This window comes from Sturnus vulgaris, chromosome Z (assembly GCF_052056855.1).
Source record: "Sturnus vulgaris isolate bStuVul1 chromosome Z, bStuVul1.hap1, whole genome shotgun sequence".
NCBI classification, from domain to species: domain Eukaryota; kingdom Metazoa; phylum Chordata; class Aves; order Passeriformes; family Sturnidae; genus Sturnus; species Sturnus vulgaris.
The window spans coordinates 12,063,210-12,079,920 of record NC_142283.1 but is presented as its reverse complement, the minus strand read 5'-3'; the positions used below and the strand labels follow the sequence as shown (position 1 = coordinate 12,079,920).

Below are 16,711 nucleotides of genomic sequence, written 5' to 3'. Positions count from 1 at the left end.
CAAAGAGTGATAAAACAAGTACATTAGGGCCTGATCACATATATGAGATAGTCTGAAGGAGAAAAGATTCATCAGAAGACCCAAACCATATCCAGATAAGTCCATGGAAATAATTAGCATATATGCATGTATTCAGAAAATGTGATGAATATGTATTTGTTTCAGAAATACAGCCTGGTCTGTTAGTCTGTTACTGAGCATGCTTCGAGGAGAATTCTCCTTGCATTCAGCTGGTAAATAAATGTTGGCTTTCTAACCTGGAAAATTGGTTTGAGAGGTTATTTCCTGGTTTTTGGTGCCAATAACCAAATCAAATGTGCTCCTTACGTCATAAAGATTTGCTAACAATAATAATAAATATCACAGCTTGTCTGCTGATACTGTAGGCCCTGTGGTGATGCCAGTCCCTGTGGAATCCAAGTGCAATATATCTTGAAGAGTAAGACCAAATAAAATGCTGCAACATAAAAGCAGCTTTTGGAAATTAATGAGCAGAGAAAATTCTCACATTTTATCACATTTTTAAGGTTTGGCAAATTGCTAGGTCTCGTGAATGATTCTAGAAAAAATTGAAGTAATATACCTGCAAGTGGTGGTATCTTCATCCACCGTGGGGTTAGACCTGTCCAAGATGAATTTTTGGCTGTTGGGTACAATATGAAATTATTTAAAAGAAAACTGGAAATGTTTGGCAGTAGTGGTACAGGCAATTGTTTCATAGTATCTGCAACTTGAAATATGTGAAGTACTTCCATTAGACAGTGTCACTGCAGATAAAATGTAAAGGTTTTTTCTTCCTGAGATTATGCTCAGCAGGTTTTAAACTGTGATGGACAGGAGCATTCTCAAGGATTTGACTCACAAAATTTTCGTTTGTCTTCAAATCGAACTGCAGAAAAATTATTTAGTTTCTTAGTTTCGTTTGTTGCATTTTCCATTTTCTTATATATGTTTTACTTACACATGTATGTATATTGCGTTTAATATGGAGTAATGGCAATTCCTCACGAATATGTCTGCTTTGGCAACTCAGGTTGATAAAGTATTAGGTAAATTTATTTGTAATTGGTTTTCTTAGCAGAAATAGTCAAGGTCTACTATGCTAGCTAGAGTTTATTATTTTCCACTAATAAATACATTGAAATTGATAAAGGATAATGATAGTTCTTCAGAAGCACTTAGAGAATTGCGGCAAATATGATGGAAGGAGCAGCTCCATGTCCCTGTAATCGGCACATGCAGTGTCCCACAATTTTGCTGCAAGAGCAAACAAGCGAACTCTGTCAAAACTGACTTTCATGGTCTGGTGCCAAAATTCAGCAATGACAGAGGTTACAAACCCAGCTTAGGCTTCCTCAAAAGTCATGCCTCAAAAAGAAGGTGGTGCAGTTTAACCCAGGGGACCTGAGTGCCATTCTCTGTGCCTCACACAGGGCTTACAGAGCCTACTGGTGTTCACATGCTCTCGTTCTTTGCTGATGGGGTGGGTAGCTTCTGTATTTTCTTGCACAGGTCCTGTGTTCAGTGTTGAAAGGCACCATGAAGAGGAAACATGCTTTCTAATGGTTATATTGCCTTTCTAACCATTAATCTGCAGTCTGTCAGATGAATATTAATTTATTTACAGTAATACTGTATAAAAAATATATTTACATTATCCATGGATACATGCTATTTTCACATATAATAAATAAATATGTTTAATCATGTATATATACAATACATATTTATATAAATACTCAGTATTCAACTAATAACCTACTTTCTACTGCTTGTGTTGTTATTAACTCCTTTATGCCAGTCTGCATGAAGAAGACAGCTCACTTCAAATGACTTCAGTGGCTGAAGTGGTAGGGAGTCTTCACTGAGAACTTGCAGATTTGATGTTCAAGTCCAGCCAACAACTCATGTGACAGTAATGGGTTTGCACACTGCAAGCAGTTCTGCATTTCAAATTAGATAATCCCTGCCTGCTAGTAACTGTTAAAAACTGCCTTGAAAACTAATTTGGATGTTGACTATTTTTGTGTATTGGCATATTCTTGAGAGTGCTATGGGGGAATGGGAAGGCATCTCATTCATAAATAGCATGTAGCCAACAAATGTATATTCATAGGAGCAGAGAGTGTTAAAGGAGAGCAGAAAATTTTCTTGTCAGGGAAGGAAATATCTCTGTATCTGTGCTTTGGATGCAGCAGAACTATTTAATAGATACACCCCATTTTCACCACCCTGCCCCAACCCCTGGAATGTTCTTGGAAGAGGAGTATTATTCCCCCTCAGGTGACCCACTGGGTCAGAGCCTTGCTAATGAACCATTCGGATTTTCACCTCTAGGCGTGTTCAGTACTGCTTTCTTAGTGGGATTCAAAAAGTTTAGTGACTGGAAAATTCTGTCTTGATTTATACTCGATACGTAGATGTAGATTTGTGTCAAATTCATAATGACACTTCATTCAAGATTGAATGTGTTATGAGACAGGAATTCAGCATTATACTGAATTCACCTCATGTACGGCAAGGCCTGATCTTGACTGGGTGCTCCACCCTTCTACTGGGTACCAAAGTTTCTTCAGTTACTGTGTGAGCATCAATAGCAGCTTCATTTCATACACAATGACAGAGAGCGTGAAAAATTAGAGATCAGATTTTAAAAAGTAGCAACATTGTGTGTCCTAAAATACTTGGAGATTTGCTTTGTGGCTATCTCTTTTTCTGTAAGTGAAGATATAATGCCAAAGAATTTGTTACCTATAGTTGTTTCCAATTTTCTAGTTTGTGTAATATCCTGCATTTTTGACATACCTTATTCCTTTACTTAAATTACATTTACATTTTAAGTTTATCCCTAAATTATTGCTTCACATGCAGATTACTGGTTTCTGAAACTGCTCAATGTTAAGTGAGACTCTTGTGTCTTAGATTAACAATACAGAGTTACTTATGCCAGTGATACTGTATGAATTTAATCACTGAGAGTATCCAAAGATATTTCAGGGTGTACATTAAAGAGAGCTGTTGCTAAAAGTCAGAGATAAATACCCATAAAGCAAGATTAGGCAGACTGTGCCATCCTAGGCTCTGCAGCACAGCATTGTAGACCCACACAGAAACTGTGTGACATATACCATATGTGGCTAAACAAATTAAATAAGATTGTATTGTCTGTAAGGTTGTAGCCTCTCAGTCTGTGACATGAACCTTGGCAACAAAAACGATACTTAGAAAATGATCTTATTTTCAAGTCCCAGACTTCAGCCATTTCCAGAGATTATTAATGTTTTTCTGAAAATCAGATATGTTTTAAACACATTAAAAGATTATGTTTGATAGTTCATATATTTCATACTGCTCATTTAAATGCCTATCAATGGCAGAGAGACCAATTTAATATTTATGTACATGTATAAAAATCTGTTTTCCTAAAGGAACTGAAACCTTTCTGTACCACCTTGCCACATCAGTTAAATTTATTTTGACAAATTTTAAATGGATCAGTATCAGGCTATATAAATTTCTTTTCTGTCAAAGTGGTAATTCCTGAACTGTTTGTTCTTGACATTTAGAAGGATTCTTACAGTACAAATACCCTTCTGTTCAAGCAGAAATCATTCATCTTTGAACGTGAAGCTTAATTGAACAGTGCTGGCCATGTAAAAGCAGGGATCACGTGGCCGAGCAGAGCAGACAGTTGTTTGCTCCAATTCTGTTCCATTTCTGATAGGGATGTGAGCACAGCTGGTGGAAAATGGTGCTGCTGTGTGTCGCCGTGGATCCTTTGTCTTGCAGGGCTGTAATCCTCCGAGGAAATGCTTCTCTTTCATCTGACAGTTGTTTGAAGGCGCTTGGTCTCTGCTGTTAATTTTTGAGGCTTGGGGTTATGAAATGCAAAGTGCTGCTCAGTGGCTTTCTGAGGACACAATATTGATGCACTCACACCCGATAAAGCTTTCAATGGTAAATTGTACCTCATTTCTGTTTGTAATTTCATAAACTCTTGTATTAACAGAGAGCACCTCAAAGCAAGCATGAGGCAGGTTCCCATGATACAGAGAGGCAGAACGAAGGTCAAGGAGCAGCAGAAATCAGCGTGGCAACCAGCAGTACTGGTCAGGTAAATGGAGTATTTTGTTTGTTTTATTATAATTAAATATTTGAGACATATGATGGTTACATTTTGGTATTTAACTTACTGTGTTTGCATGCCTACTTGTTCAGAAAAATGTATGTTTTTCTTCTTTCCATCTATATCTGGGAAATTTCTTGTATTTACTGGAAGAAAGTGTTTTAATAAAGGGAAGTATAAATATTCACTAATGCAGGGAACATTTTTCTTTTGTTTAAATGATTAATGAGCCTAATGGTGTGAAAGAGATAGCAAGAAAGACTACATAAAATGCGTTTCATTTTGGGTGAATTGTAATATAAGAACTGTTAATAAATTATGGAAAATTGCTCAAATTTGCATTTCAGAAATTATCGCTAGGATATTGGTGATTCTTAGAAAAAAGAAAAGAAGTAAATGACAGGTTTATCATTAATGCTTCTTTAATAATGTATTATCTAAAGCTTTGAAAGAAAGTATCAATGAGGTAATCTCCTAAAAGTTGGCTGAAGGGTTATTGAAATGCTTCTAAATAATTTTTCATTGCTGTTCCTCCTTTTATTACTGAAATACATTAGTGGAATATTTAGAGGTATACATTAAATTCTTTACTTGTCTTTTAAAACCAATATTTATCAATATTTATTACTTCTCTCTTTGGCTAAAAATACTTTTATTTATTTACCATGATTATTTTCTTCATGATTTCCAACTGTAGTGTAGACATTCCTGCTAGTAATTGGGTTTTTAAAACTTCACAGTACAGATTTAATAGCTGAATTCATATACAGGATATTTTTGTTACTCCAGGGAAGTAGAATTATTTAAATATTTCCAAAAGTGTCTTGTAGAAGATTTATCAGAAAGAATTGTGGTTTGGCTGGAATATTTCACTTGATTAAACATTAAGCACAGCCCATAATTTTGCTTTTGAAATAAATTTGATCACCATTTGGAATTAAATTCTGTCATCCATATCTTATTGAGGTTGTGACTCTTAATTCTTATGACAGCTTTATTGTTTGGGAAGAAAATAGTTCACTGCTGCTTCGGGTCTGAAAGCATAATGTATTTAAATAATTGATGCGTTTTTGCTCTATTACCTGTCTTCAGAGAATGAATTAGGAGTTCTTCCTGGACAATGTATTTTACAGAGAAGGAAGGAAGTAAGAAGGGATTGTCATGTCTTAGCAAATGGAAGATCCATTCATAATTCAGTTGGGGCCTTAACATTGACGATTTGTGCAATTTTGACCTTTGCATTGTATAAATGCATAAAACATGGATATTCCTTCCTCCTGGTGGGGAATAGAGCCAGGGCACTGTATCTGTGTTAAAACAGCCATCTGGGGATTATTTGCTTTCAGTGCAAGTCCAGACAGAGAAGGTTTAATGGATTGGGCATAACATTTATTTCTGATAAACCAGCTCAGTATACTTAGAGCAATCACCGTTCAGTGGAGTGAAGACAAAAAGTTTTCACCAAATTATTTGGTTCTGTTTGGTTTTGTAGTCAGTGTTAATTGGATCCAGGATTTTTCACTATTCAAGTGTGTCCTTTTCAGCACCATCTTTCAGCTGTCTTTTCTTTTCCATTGCACTCACTGTTCTCCCGCTGAAGTAAAATTTTGTTTATGGCTTCATTTTGTGAGTTCTATAAAGGATTTTGTTGAGATTGTCCACCTTGTTAAGGAAATACGTCACAAAACATGGAAAATTACTCAACTGGCATGGTACATAGCAGGGCAAAACAATGAGTGAAATACAGTGAAGTATAAAAAGCAGAAACAAGATGAAGTAGACAGGAAAAGATTTTGAAGGAGGAGGTCCTACGCAGGAAAAGTCCGTGTAACATTTCCTTGTCATTTCCCATTTTCTTGGATGAATGGCTGCTCACCTGGCATTAGTTCCTTGGCATTAGTTTTTACAAGCCAGTGAGAAATGTAGTCACACCTCAGCTGAGTATCCTGGTGTCCCCCAGGTAGCAGAGCCACGTGATGGCTCTGAAGAAATTGGTTACCTGAACTGAGGTTGATACAGTCTGGGGGAAAAGATAGGGAAATTTTGCTACTTCCATCTACACCATGGTGAATTTTAATAGATAGTGCCTCAGACTTAGGTAATTTTTACCTTCTTGGATGAAACAATCACACTGAGCTTAATAATGGGTAATTTTGGTACGTACATTATATTGAACCTGTAATCCTCTGAATGTAATTTGAGGAAATATGAAGGGATTGCATGGTGTAAAAATCTGAGAATTCATTCCCGTATTCCTAGCACTGTACTTTATTTAAGTGAATAATGATAAAATGTAGTATGATTATTTTCCTAAACTTTTAGATTTTGATATTTTCCCTGTAGTCAACAGAGAAGATAAGGGTTTGTTTACATAGGAAATACAAATTGAAATTAATGGACAGGAAATACAGATGGAATAAATGCTAATATAAATATTTCCAGTTACACTCTTGTAGCATAAAATATTTCTTCTGAAACATGTATCACATTCTCTGAATTCAAATGCGAGAGTGAAATGAGTATAATAATGTTAATGTGTTTAAATATGACTAGAAATCTAGAATCTACTAGAATCTAGTATGACTAGATTCTTTTCTGTCTATACAAACACTTACATTAAGGTACTCCTTGTACTTAGTCTTTTTCAGTGTCACGTTTAAGATGTTGACCTGTATGAACTGCAAATTTTCTCTATGAGCATATAGAAGAAAAAGGCATTATTTCAAAGTGTCTTCCATGGAGTTTTTTCAGTGTGTTACCTATTTTTACTGAAAAAAAAATATTCATTGATCCATATAGTTTGAAAATGTTCTGCAGATTAGGCTAATAATTCCATTAAGAGATTTTAGCTTTTTTTTAGAGGATCAAAGAAAAACTGTTGACTACTGCAGGAAAATAATTATTGGTACTAAAAGTGTTCTCTAAATAAATATATATTTTAATTTCCAAAATCAAATGGGAAGGGAGTGACAGTAAGGAAAACTTCAGATAGGCAGAAAACAACAGCAAACAAAAAAGTAAAGAATAATAGTGGCTAAAAAGTGGCAGAAAAAGGAAAAATATAAATACATTAAATTAATTAAGAGGACAAAGATGCTAATAATTGAATCTTGCTAATACAGGTAGGAGCATACCTACATTGTAGGGAAATTACATCAAGTAGTGTCAGCATTATTTTATAGTTTTCACTAAAAACGTACACAGCCATTTATAGTTTGCTTTTGAAATTGACAAATTCAAGCAGAGTTGTTCATTGTTCAGATCAGTCTCTTGTTGCTAGTGGGTTCTTGGATACCTATTCCAGTGCACTACAAAATCTGACATAAAAATGGAAGCTGTATTTTATTATTCATTTTGTTCCAAATTCCACTTCTTGGTGAAAATAGTAATTATAAATCCATTCAGTTGAAAATACAGTCCTATTGAGACTGAATCTCAGGAAAAGGGGTTAATAAAACCAGGCTTAACAGTGACTTCTAAGTTGTGTCAGGGCAGAGAAGACCCAACAGAGCAGTTTGGCAGTTCATTCCTGTTGGCACAACTGCATCATCCAGTGCTGAAACCGAATTAGCCAATGTTGTTCTTTCCCTCAGACACTGTTTTATATGAGTTGTTGTTTAAATCTATAGGGTTCTGCTGCTCGAGTGGACCACGAGACAGCCAGTGTTATGAGCTCTAGTAGTAACTATTCTGTTCCTCGCAGACTGACAAGTCATCTGGGTACCAAGGTAACCGAAGATTACAAACCACAGGTCGCTAATGCTACATTTTTACTAATACAATAACCTCATTGTTTCTGCCAATAGTACTAATATTATCTGAACAGTCTTGTCCACACATAGTAATTTTTATTAAGTTTGAATTTTAGTATATTTTTTCAACTTTGAAAATATATGCACAGAACTATTTTTTTTAACTTGTTGATGATGAGTTATGAGTTGCTACAGTAAGGAACAATGAATTCCTAGAAATTACTGGAATATCTAAAAACCTTGTGATGTTGTTTTATAATCAGTGATGAAAATTAACCTTTTTAGGAGAGCTTCTTCAAATACTTTCACAGAATCCATATCCACAAAACAGACATAGTTGCCAAGAAATTAGACCAAAAAAATTTCTGTAAGCCCTTCACAGCATCTGCAAATACAAGGCTGCACTCAAAAATACATATGCAGTATGAAAAGAGGGAAGAAAAGGTCAAATTCATGAGCCACTGGATCTCATACTGCCTCTGGAATCAGCAGCAATATGGATACTGTGGATGTTGTGCTGAGCACAGTCCTCTGGGAAGCTGGACCTATTAATTTTGCATAGTGTTAATGATTTTGGGCCTTAAAACAGTGTTGTCATTTCAGTCCCATGCTGTATGCACATCCTAAATGGAGGTGACATCAGCTGTCCACAGTTTCCACTGCAAACTGTAGAACTCCACAATATTACAAATAGTGGGAACACCCTGAAGGCAGGAACAGGAGTGGTGTGGAAGGATACAGGCAAAGACACAGGTTGAACTGAGTGTGCTCTGGGGTAGGAAATTATTAATATTAATGCCCAAAAAGGGAAAATGGAAGAGATTCTAAATGGAAGAATGCATTTACAGGTGCAAAAAGAGATGAGTCTGTGGGCAGTGTGCGTAAACAAGAGAAACACAAGAGAAAGATATTTTTTGGTTTGTTTTCCATGAGCTGCAACTTGGAGGTCTGATTTGGTGGCTTCTTCAACTTTATTCTCTGGGCAAAAACTTAACCTTCCAAATTCAAGTAACGCTGGATTATAGCTTCCAGTTGAAACATCTGCAAAGAGATACATACACATAAAGCAAATTAAATTCATTCTCTTTAAGAATCAGAGGGTTTGTTTAAATGCTATATTTGGGGTTTCCCAGGTCAGGAAGACAGGATCTCCAAACTGAGATGCTGGACTGTCATAGAAGAGGCTCCTATTTCAATGGGTTTTGCCATGTGACCATACAGACTCTAAGATTTGTATTGCCTCAGCAGTCCTGTAGTGTTTAGAGAAGTCTGTGTTACCAGACTCGCTGTTTAGTCTGCCTGCTGCTGTTCGTTTTTTAAAAAACTCTGTATGTGTATTAATGTTCAAGCACGTTGGAATTGTCACTGAAGACACCAAATAAAATCATTCATTGAGAGGGTAACCAGTGCAAATATCTAATTATCAGTACAAAAATTTGTGTAATTGTCCAAAGTCTCATTTCTTCCTTAATTACTCTATTCTAGAGAAACACACACACTGCTACTTTATAATTCCCTTTGATAGTTTCTTTATGTTGTGCTTTGACTTTGAATGTTCCTGTTTATCTTAGCTTTAGGAGTTTGGAGTTTTTAGATAGTATCTAAGATCATCCTCTACATCCTGTTACTATGCTAAAAGTTGACTTGAAGAATCAAATGCATTTCCTGATTGAAAGCTGTTACAGAAGAGTGGGAGTACAAAGCAAATAGTGCCTTGACCACAATGTTACACAAAAGCCAAGGGAATCACTCAAAAATCACTATTTTTAATTTTTAAAATGGTGTTACACCAAGTTGAATGGGTAATGCTCGGCTTTCATGGCATGAGTTAATTTGACAAACGCTCAGTATTTTATACATACTAAATAAGCATGTTTGCTTTACTGTTTTATCCTTGTAAACTTGAAGAAGTTTTAACTCTTTAGTTTTGCATTTGCTCTAAATAATCTATATAAAAGTCAGTCGTCAGAAAACAAAGAATTATTAGTTAATTTGAGATATTTTAAAGGAAAGCATTAAAATACATGGATGTCAGGTTTTTTTCAGCATGATGTAGACTATAAATAAAGTGTAATTAATTCAGAACATAGTTTTTTAAAGACAGATTTAATTTTGAAGGTATTTTGGTTTCTCAGAATGAAACATTTTCATTTTACATTTGTTTAATCTTTTTGTATGGTGAAAATCTGGAAGTCTTTGATGTTGTTTTTGTAGATTAATACAGTTACACATAGCTACTCCCCACTTCCAGCCATTTAACCACTAAGTGGAATTTATTAAGGTTATGAATGCTGAAGTAGTAACAGTGTTTAATTGTTTTTAAGTAGCACAGGTTTTTTTCATCATGAAGTAAGGGGGGGTTTTGCTCATATGTACCATTCAAATTTCGTTTCAGTTTGATGTGTGTTTTTAAAACGTAACTGTATTTTTAAAATCATTTGACCTGCAGGTGGAAATGGTGTATTCATTGTTATCAATGCTTGGTACTCATGATAAAGATGACATGTCAAGAACATTGCTAGCAATGTCTAGCTCCCAGGACAGCTGCATAGCCATGCGTCAGTCTGGATGTCTTCCTCTCCTCATCCAGCTTTTACATGGCAACGATAAGGACTCTGTGTTGTTAGGAAACTCCCGTGGTAGTAAAGAGGCCCGTGCCAGAGCCAGCGCAGCGCTGCACAACATCATTCACTCCCAGCCCGATGATAAGCGAGGCAGACGGGAAATCCGTGTGCTCCATCTCTTGGAGCAAATCCGTGCTTACTGTGAAACGTGTTGGGAATGGCAGGAGGCACATGAACAAGGCATGGACCAAGACAAAAACCCAAGTAGGTTCTGCAAGCTATATAAAAACGTTTCAAGGATATATTGAAAAGAGTGAATTTAGAGAATGTTCAATGTTAATCTGACTTCTTGTTGAATGTATGCAAGTTTTCTTATATACAGATGTGTGTGTGCATGGTTTCTTCTTTAAATTCAGCTACTGTTAGGAAATAGTACATGTCATAGATATGATGCCCTACTTACAGGCTTTTTATTTAAATCTTAGACTTTGGTGTGCTTTCCAGATAGAAAATCTAGTAGTTTATATTTGTAATTTGTAAAGTAATACTGAATATGTACTCATTCTGTTTTACATTTTTATGGATAAACAATCCGAAATTCCATTTGGGAGACGGGCAGAGAGCACAAATTAAATAATCTCGATCTGTCAAAATGAACTGCTCTTTACAATGTTGTATTTGAGAAATGTAAATTAATAGGATTTTTGTCAGGGAACAGTAGAAAAATAGATTTAACCTTAGAGTTAGCTTAGTTGCTTCTCTGAATTGAGGGCATCCCGTAAGTGCAGCCTGTAGGTGTCTGTGGCAGGTGTGTGACTGAAATCAGGGCTGCTTTCTGCCTGGTGCAGTTCAGCAGGAGTGGGCTCTGCACAAGCTGTATCAGTACCTTTTCTGCATTATCCAGAATCTAGCTCACAAAAATATGAACTTAAAAACTTCTAGGTTATCAAGCAAAGTGTTTAATTAACCATTCATAGGGATATAGCACCCAAAGAAACAATATTATTTAATGTCACCAGAATATTAGACCATATTGATTTGTTTCACAAAGATTATTAATCTCTGAGAGTAATAAGGTAATATTTTTGCAGTGCAAGTTGTGTTTCTAACTCGGCACACACATTCAGGATTCTCCATAATATGTTTTCAAGCATCAAATATATTTACAGTACACACTTTCTTTAGTATAACTAATTGTGTGTTCATGGATTACTGGGAAGATACAAACCTGACCAAAACTGCAGCTGATTTATTTTTAAGATTACATCTGCTCTTGAAAACTTATGATCTAGACAAAAATCACCTGGGAGGTACTAATTGTTACCTGTTTCTGGATCAGTGCCTGCTCCAGTGGATCATCAGATTTGTCCTGCAGTGTGTGTTTTGATGAAACTTTCATTTGATGAAGAACACAGACATGCAATGAATGAGCTTGGTAAGATCAGATTTGAGCAGCTTGCTAGAAACCATGGCACTCCTTGTGCATGTCACCCCATATATGGCTTTCTTTTACTAACAGTTTAAGCTATTAATAACAATTAATTTGTGTCTGTTGTTGCCCCCTACGTGCTGAAAGCAGTTGAAATTAACCACACCATTTCCTAGTGGATAAATTATTATGTCAGTTATTGTTTTTTCTGGCATGAATTGTGAATTTTGGAAGAGTAGTATTATTGTGGAAATACTTGCAATTTTACAAGTATTGGACTTAAAATGAAAGTAGAAAAAATTTTACTTCCCAGAATGGATGGTTTTTTTGGTTGGTGTTTTAGTGGGTTTTTTTCATCCTGCATTTATTCTTGTTTTACAGCCTGAATTTTTTTAGTCCATGCTCAGTAAATTCCATGCATGCAATTTTAGCAATTCGTATGTCTTCCTGAGCATTGTGGTTTTCAGACGTTTGAGGTTTGTTCTGTACATAAAAATGCAATTTGTTCTCTGCTATATATGTCCCGTATTTACAATATTAAAGTATAGATAATGCTTTTTCTTACCTGAATCTTTTTAAAGGAGGTTTACAGGCCATTGCTGAACTGCTGCAAGTGGATTGTGAAATGTATGGACTCACAAATGATCACTATAGTGTTACTCTAAGGAGGTATGCTGGCATGGCTCTGACAAACCTGACTTTTGGAGATGTGGCAAACAAGGTGAGAGAAGAGCTGAAAACTTGCAGTAATTTCAGTTCATAGCTGTTTGAATTACAGCTCTCAGCACAGGTGATTAAAATCTCCAGGATAGGATATTGAGTTTAAACTCAAGGCAGGAGTTCCACATACCTCTCACATCACATCCTGTTGCTGACAGCACCACAAACAGAATGTTGCATCACACAAGTATGGTATTGGCTCTCAAATCACTTTTGTCACTGAAAGCAAGGATTTTATCTATTGGCCTGATTTTTTAATGAGAACTAGGTTAGTATGGCACAGAGTGATTTTACAGAAACTGATTCTTTCTCAGAATATTAAACTAAAATTCATAATTGGGTCGAGTTTTCTGAAGTTTTCAGTTATTTAACAATACTGTTACTGTCTAATGAAATTTTTCAAACCTCATCAACCTAGAGCTGGCTTTGAAATATCTGGCACATACCTGGATCAAACTGGGCACTACTTCAATTATTATAAGAGAAAATTGGTTCCCCTAATTTCTGACAAGGACATTCCTTTCAAAGGCTAGAAACATAGATTTTTGCCTCAAATTTTGCCAGCCTGTGGATCTTAAAATAACTCCATACTGAAGACTTACCTTTCTGCTCTAGAGGGAAGATGTTTCTGCAGTAAAGGGAAATAATAGACTTCAGAGAACTCAGGAATTGTTCTCTCACTGGGCAGTAGGTAACAACACATTGCTGGCTCACAGGGGGTTTTATCTGGTGCAAAGTAAAGAAGGCTTCTAAGGTAGTAAAGATCCAGATCATGTCCTAGAACTGCTGTAAAAAATAAAAAATTTTAGCACAATTTTACCACTTATATATTGAAACTGACAGCTATGCTGAAATTTGTAGTAGTTGTAAACCGAGTATTTATTGTTGACAACATACTTACTAAGTTTTTATAGAACTTAAATATGATTTGCTTAAAATACCAAAATATTGTGCAGAAGCAGCCATCTAACCTGCTGTTTGATACTGCTCACTTTTTTTCTCTCCTGATTCCTACCAGGCTACATTATGTTCCATGAAGGGCTGCATGAGAGCTCTTGTAGCCCAGCTGAAATCTGAAAGTGAAGACTTACAGCAGGTAATGCTCTTTTGAGATAAAATATTTCTTTTGTTGTCTTGTCAGCCTTAACTTAGAAGCAAAATTTTTCTCATAATCATTTCATTAATTAGGAAGTACATTCTTCTTGTAAAATATTCTTATCTGTGGGATCATGTTCTGCGATTTTTTTTGTGTTTTTTTTTTTTTAATCATAATGCATGGGCTGTAAATCTTATTTTTATGACTCTGTTAGTGTCTGTTCTAATGGGTCCTGCTGTGTAAGGAAAGTAGCCTGAAAATAAAGCCTTTAGGAAGTGCTTAGGATAATCTTCAGACTTGAGAGAGCAGAACTGTTGGAACTTGTGTAAAATTAGTAAATATTAAATTATAATCAACTTTAATTAGTGCTTATTGCATACAAAGTGGAACAGCTCTTTAAAAGAAAACCCCTATTTTCCTTGCAGTCTGAGTGAATCACCAGATAAAAGAACAATTCTAAATAAAATTGACCTTATCTTTTAAAATGCTGCTAAGGAAATATTTCTTCCTTGACGGGAGGAGCTCGCAAGTTACAATTGAAGAAAATACTAGAATTACAGTAGAGGTTATTGGATAAACTCTGTGATGTGGTATTAGGACAGGTATTGAGATTTCTTGAAAAGAGAGTCACATCCTCATGAGACCTCTGACCTCCGGGATGGCACCTAGACCCCACACACACAGAGCAGGAAGTTGTCCACTCAGGACAAATTATAAATGGGATTTAGTAAGACTATGGGATTGAGTGTATTCAAAAGGCATGTCCACACAACATCAGCCAGTCAGTTGTTCAGATGTCACTGTGCTTTTCTGTCCCCTGCGCTCTCCTGTGCTGAAAGATCACCTCAATTCATCTGTTTTCCTGCCTTTGAAACCTCTGGATCCTGCCATCCCACAATAAGTGTTGTACAGTTCCAGGATGCTCTTCCCTGAATCCCACGAAGTGTCCCACATAACCAGTCCAAAATGGGCAGAGAGCTGCTCCCTTTGACTCCCCTGAGTGTCACAGCTGGGCCATGGGGTGGTGGGTCCCTTGGGAGAGTCCTGGGAAGAGCCTGGACAGGGCATAGTGCCCACCTGGCTTTGGGCTCCTGTGCTCCTCTGGGTGTGCTGAGGTGGGTTCTGAGGGGCTGCTGGTTCCTTGGGAGCAGCCAGGGCAGGGTGTTCCCAGGCCCTTCCATGTGCCACTGGCTCCCTATGCTCCACTGGGGGGCTGAGCAAAGGAGCATTCACCACATAACCTGAAAAGCTTATGCACTTCTGTGGCAATGAGAGCATCCATAAGCAAAAGTTTTCTATCAGATTCATTTCATGAGGGATATGCATGCTTACAGCTGCTCGTGAATGGATGGAGTTTAATGTGTAATGACTGCCCACTACAGTGACAACTTATCTCAGTCTAACTGCTACCAAGTACAAGGATATCTTCTGGAGATAACTATTCTGCTTGTAAAAGGCACAATGTATTTTAAAAAGACTTTAAAGAGCTTTATAAACATCAAAAGAATCATACCATCTGTGAGGCAAGTGATATTATTCTATTTTCTAAGTGGAAAAGCTGAGAAAAAGATTATATAAATCTCTCCCCTGAGATGACATAACTCTAGAACAGACATAAGAGTAGAGAAAAAATTCTATCTACAAATGTTCTACTGGTGTGAGAAGCAGAGCAGGGAAACTGATTTCAAATCTGTTTTTTAAGTAGCAACACACAAAAGCCAGTACCTTTGATCAAACTTGATGCTGAAATGTTAGACCGGTCTAGCAGACAATACAACAAAAAGCAGATGTTAGCAAATTTTATTTCAGCTCAACATGACCACTGTTAATTAATCATAGCATTTGATACGTCCAGGAGGAAACCTGCTAAACCTCATAACCTGCTAAAAAGTATCTGTCTTGAAATACGTAATTTTCTTTTTCACATTTTGCAGGTCATTGCAAGTGTGTTGAGGAACTTGTCCTGGCGAGCAGATGTAAACAGTAAAAAGACTCTAAGAGAAGTTGGAAGTGTGAAAGCATTGATGGAATGTGCTTTAGAAGTTAAGAAGGTAACTTCCATAAGTGATTAAGTTGAATTTTTGAGAGATGCATTTATTTTATACAAAACACTAATATTTACCCTTTTTGATACCAGCAGTTGGTCAAACAGTTGATGTGGGTCAGGTAATTTGCTTTGAAGAAGAGTTTGATTTAACATAGCAGTAGACCACAGCGGAGCAATGGCACCTCAAAACTAGTATTGATCTGATTTTATTTATGAGGGTTTACCACTTTTCAGTTTCATAAGCTGTGCTGTTAATATAGTCTTTTTATAATTTTATCATTTAATGAAAGCTCTTTTCAGTTAGTTAGTAGGTATCTACTACTTCTTTGGTGTGTAGATGGGAGTATATTCCATCCCAGAGACTCCTGCCAGCTGGTCTTGTAGCCTTTCTGTCATTGTGTCAGTAAACAAGCACTGAGTATTTCTGATACCTCTGGGGCAGGCAGTACCAAATCTATGGCTGAAAGAAGGAGCAAAATAGGTGTGCACTGCTGCCTGCATCCAGCTTGCCACCCCAGAGAGCAGAATCGGAATGTACACAGCTCCTTGAAGCTAACTTAATGTGTTTCTGAGAGCTTCAAGTGAACAGCTGAAAACTTCTCCTGTCATGTTGCTGTTTTCCTAGGAATCCACCCTGAAAAGCGTTCTGAGTGCCTTATGGAATTTGTCAGCACACTGCACTGGAAACAAAGCTGACATATGTGCTGTTGATGGTGCTCTTGCATTTCTGGTCGGCACACTGACATACCGGAGCCAAACAAATACTTTAGCCATCATAGAAAGTGGAGGAGGAATACTAAGAAATGTTTCTAGCCTAATTGCTACTAATGAGGACCATAGGTGGGTACACTTCTGAAAGTTTTTAGCAGTTCCACATGTATATTTAGTAGACAGTTTCTATGACCAAGCCTTAATATGAATGCATGCATAAAGTATAGTAATTAAAAACAGTTAATATGTAGTACATTTGATAAAGT

General features: G+C 36.5%; 1 protein-coding gene across 3 annotated transcripts in view; it reads left to right on the top strand.

Annotated features, from left to right (window-relative positions):
- APC (APC regulator of Wnt signaling pathway) overlaps positions 1 to 16,711 on the top strand; it is a 93,724-nt gene that overhangs the window by 64,050 nt on the left and 12,963 nt on the right. For 2 of the 3 annotated variants that reach the window (XM_088156104.1, XM_014892041.2), the window contains exons 8-15: positions 4,010 to 4,114; positions 7,756 to 7,878; positions 10,328 to 10,706; positions 11,782 to 11,877; positions 12,453 to 12,592; positions 13,610 to 13,687; positions 15,622 to 15,738; positions 16,360 to 16,574. In XM_088156104.1, coding sequence (XP_088012230.1) covers positions 4,010 to 4,114; positions 7,756 to 7,878; positions 10,328 to 10,706; positions 11,782 to 11,877; positions 12,453 to 12,592; positions 13,610 to 13,687; positions 15,622 to 15,738; positions 16,360 to 16,574 — 1,253 coding nt within the window. The remainder of the gene's footprint in view (positions 1 to 4,009; positions 4,115 to 7,755; positions 7,879 to 10,327; positions 10,707 to 11,781; positions 11,878 to 12,452; positions 12,593 to 13,609; positions 13,688 to 15,621; positions 15,739 to 16,359; positions 16,575 to 16,711) is intronic. The other variant, XM_014892042.2, reaches the window with a different exon arrangement.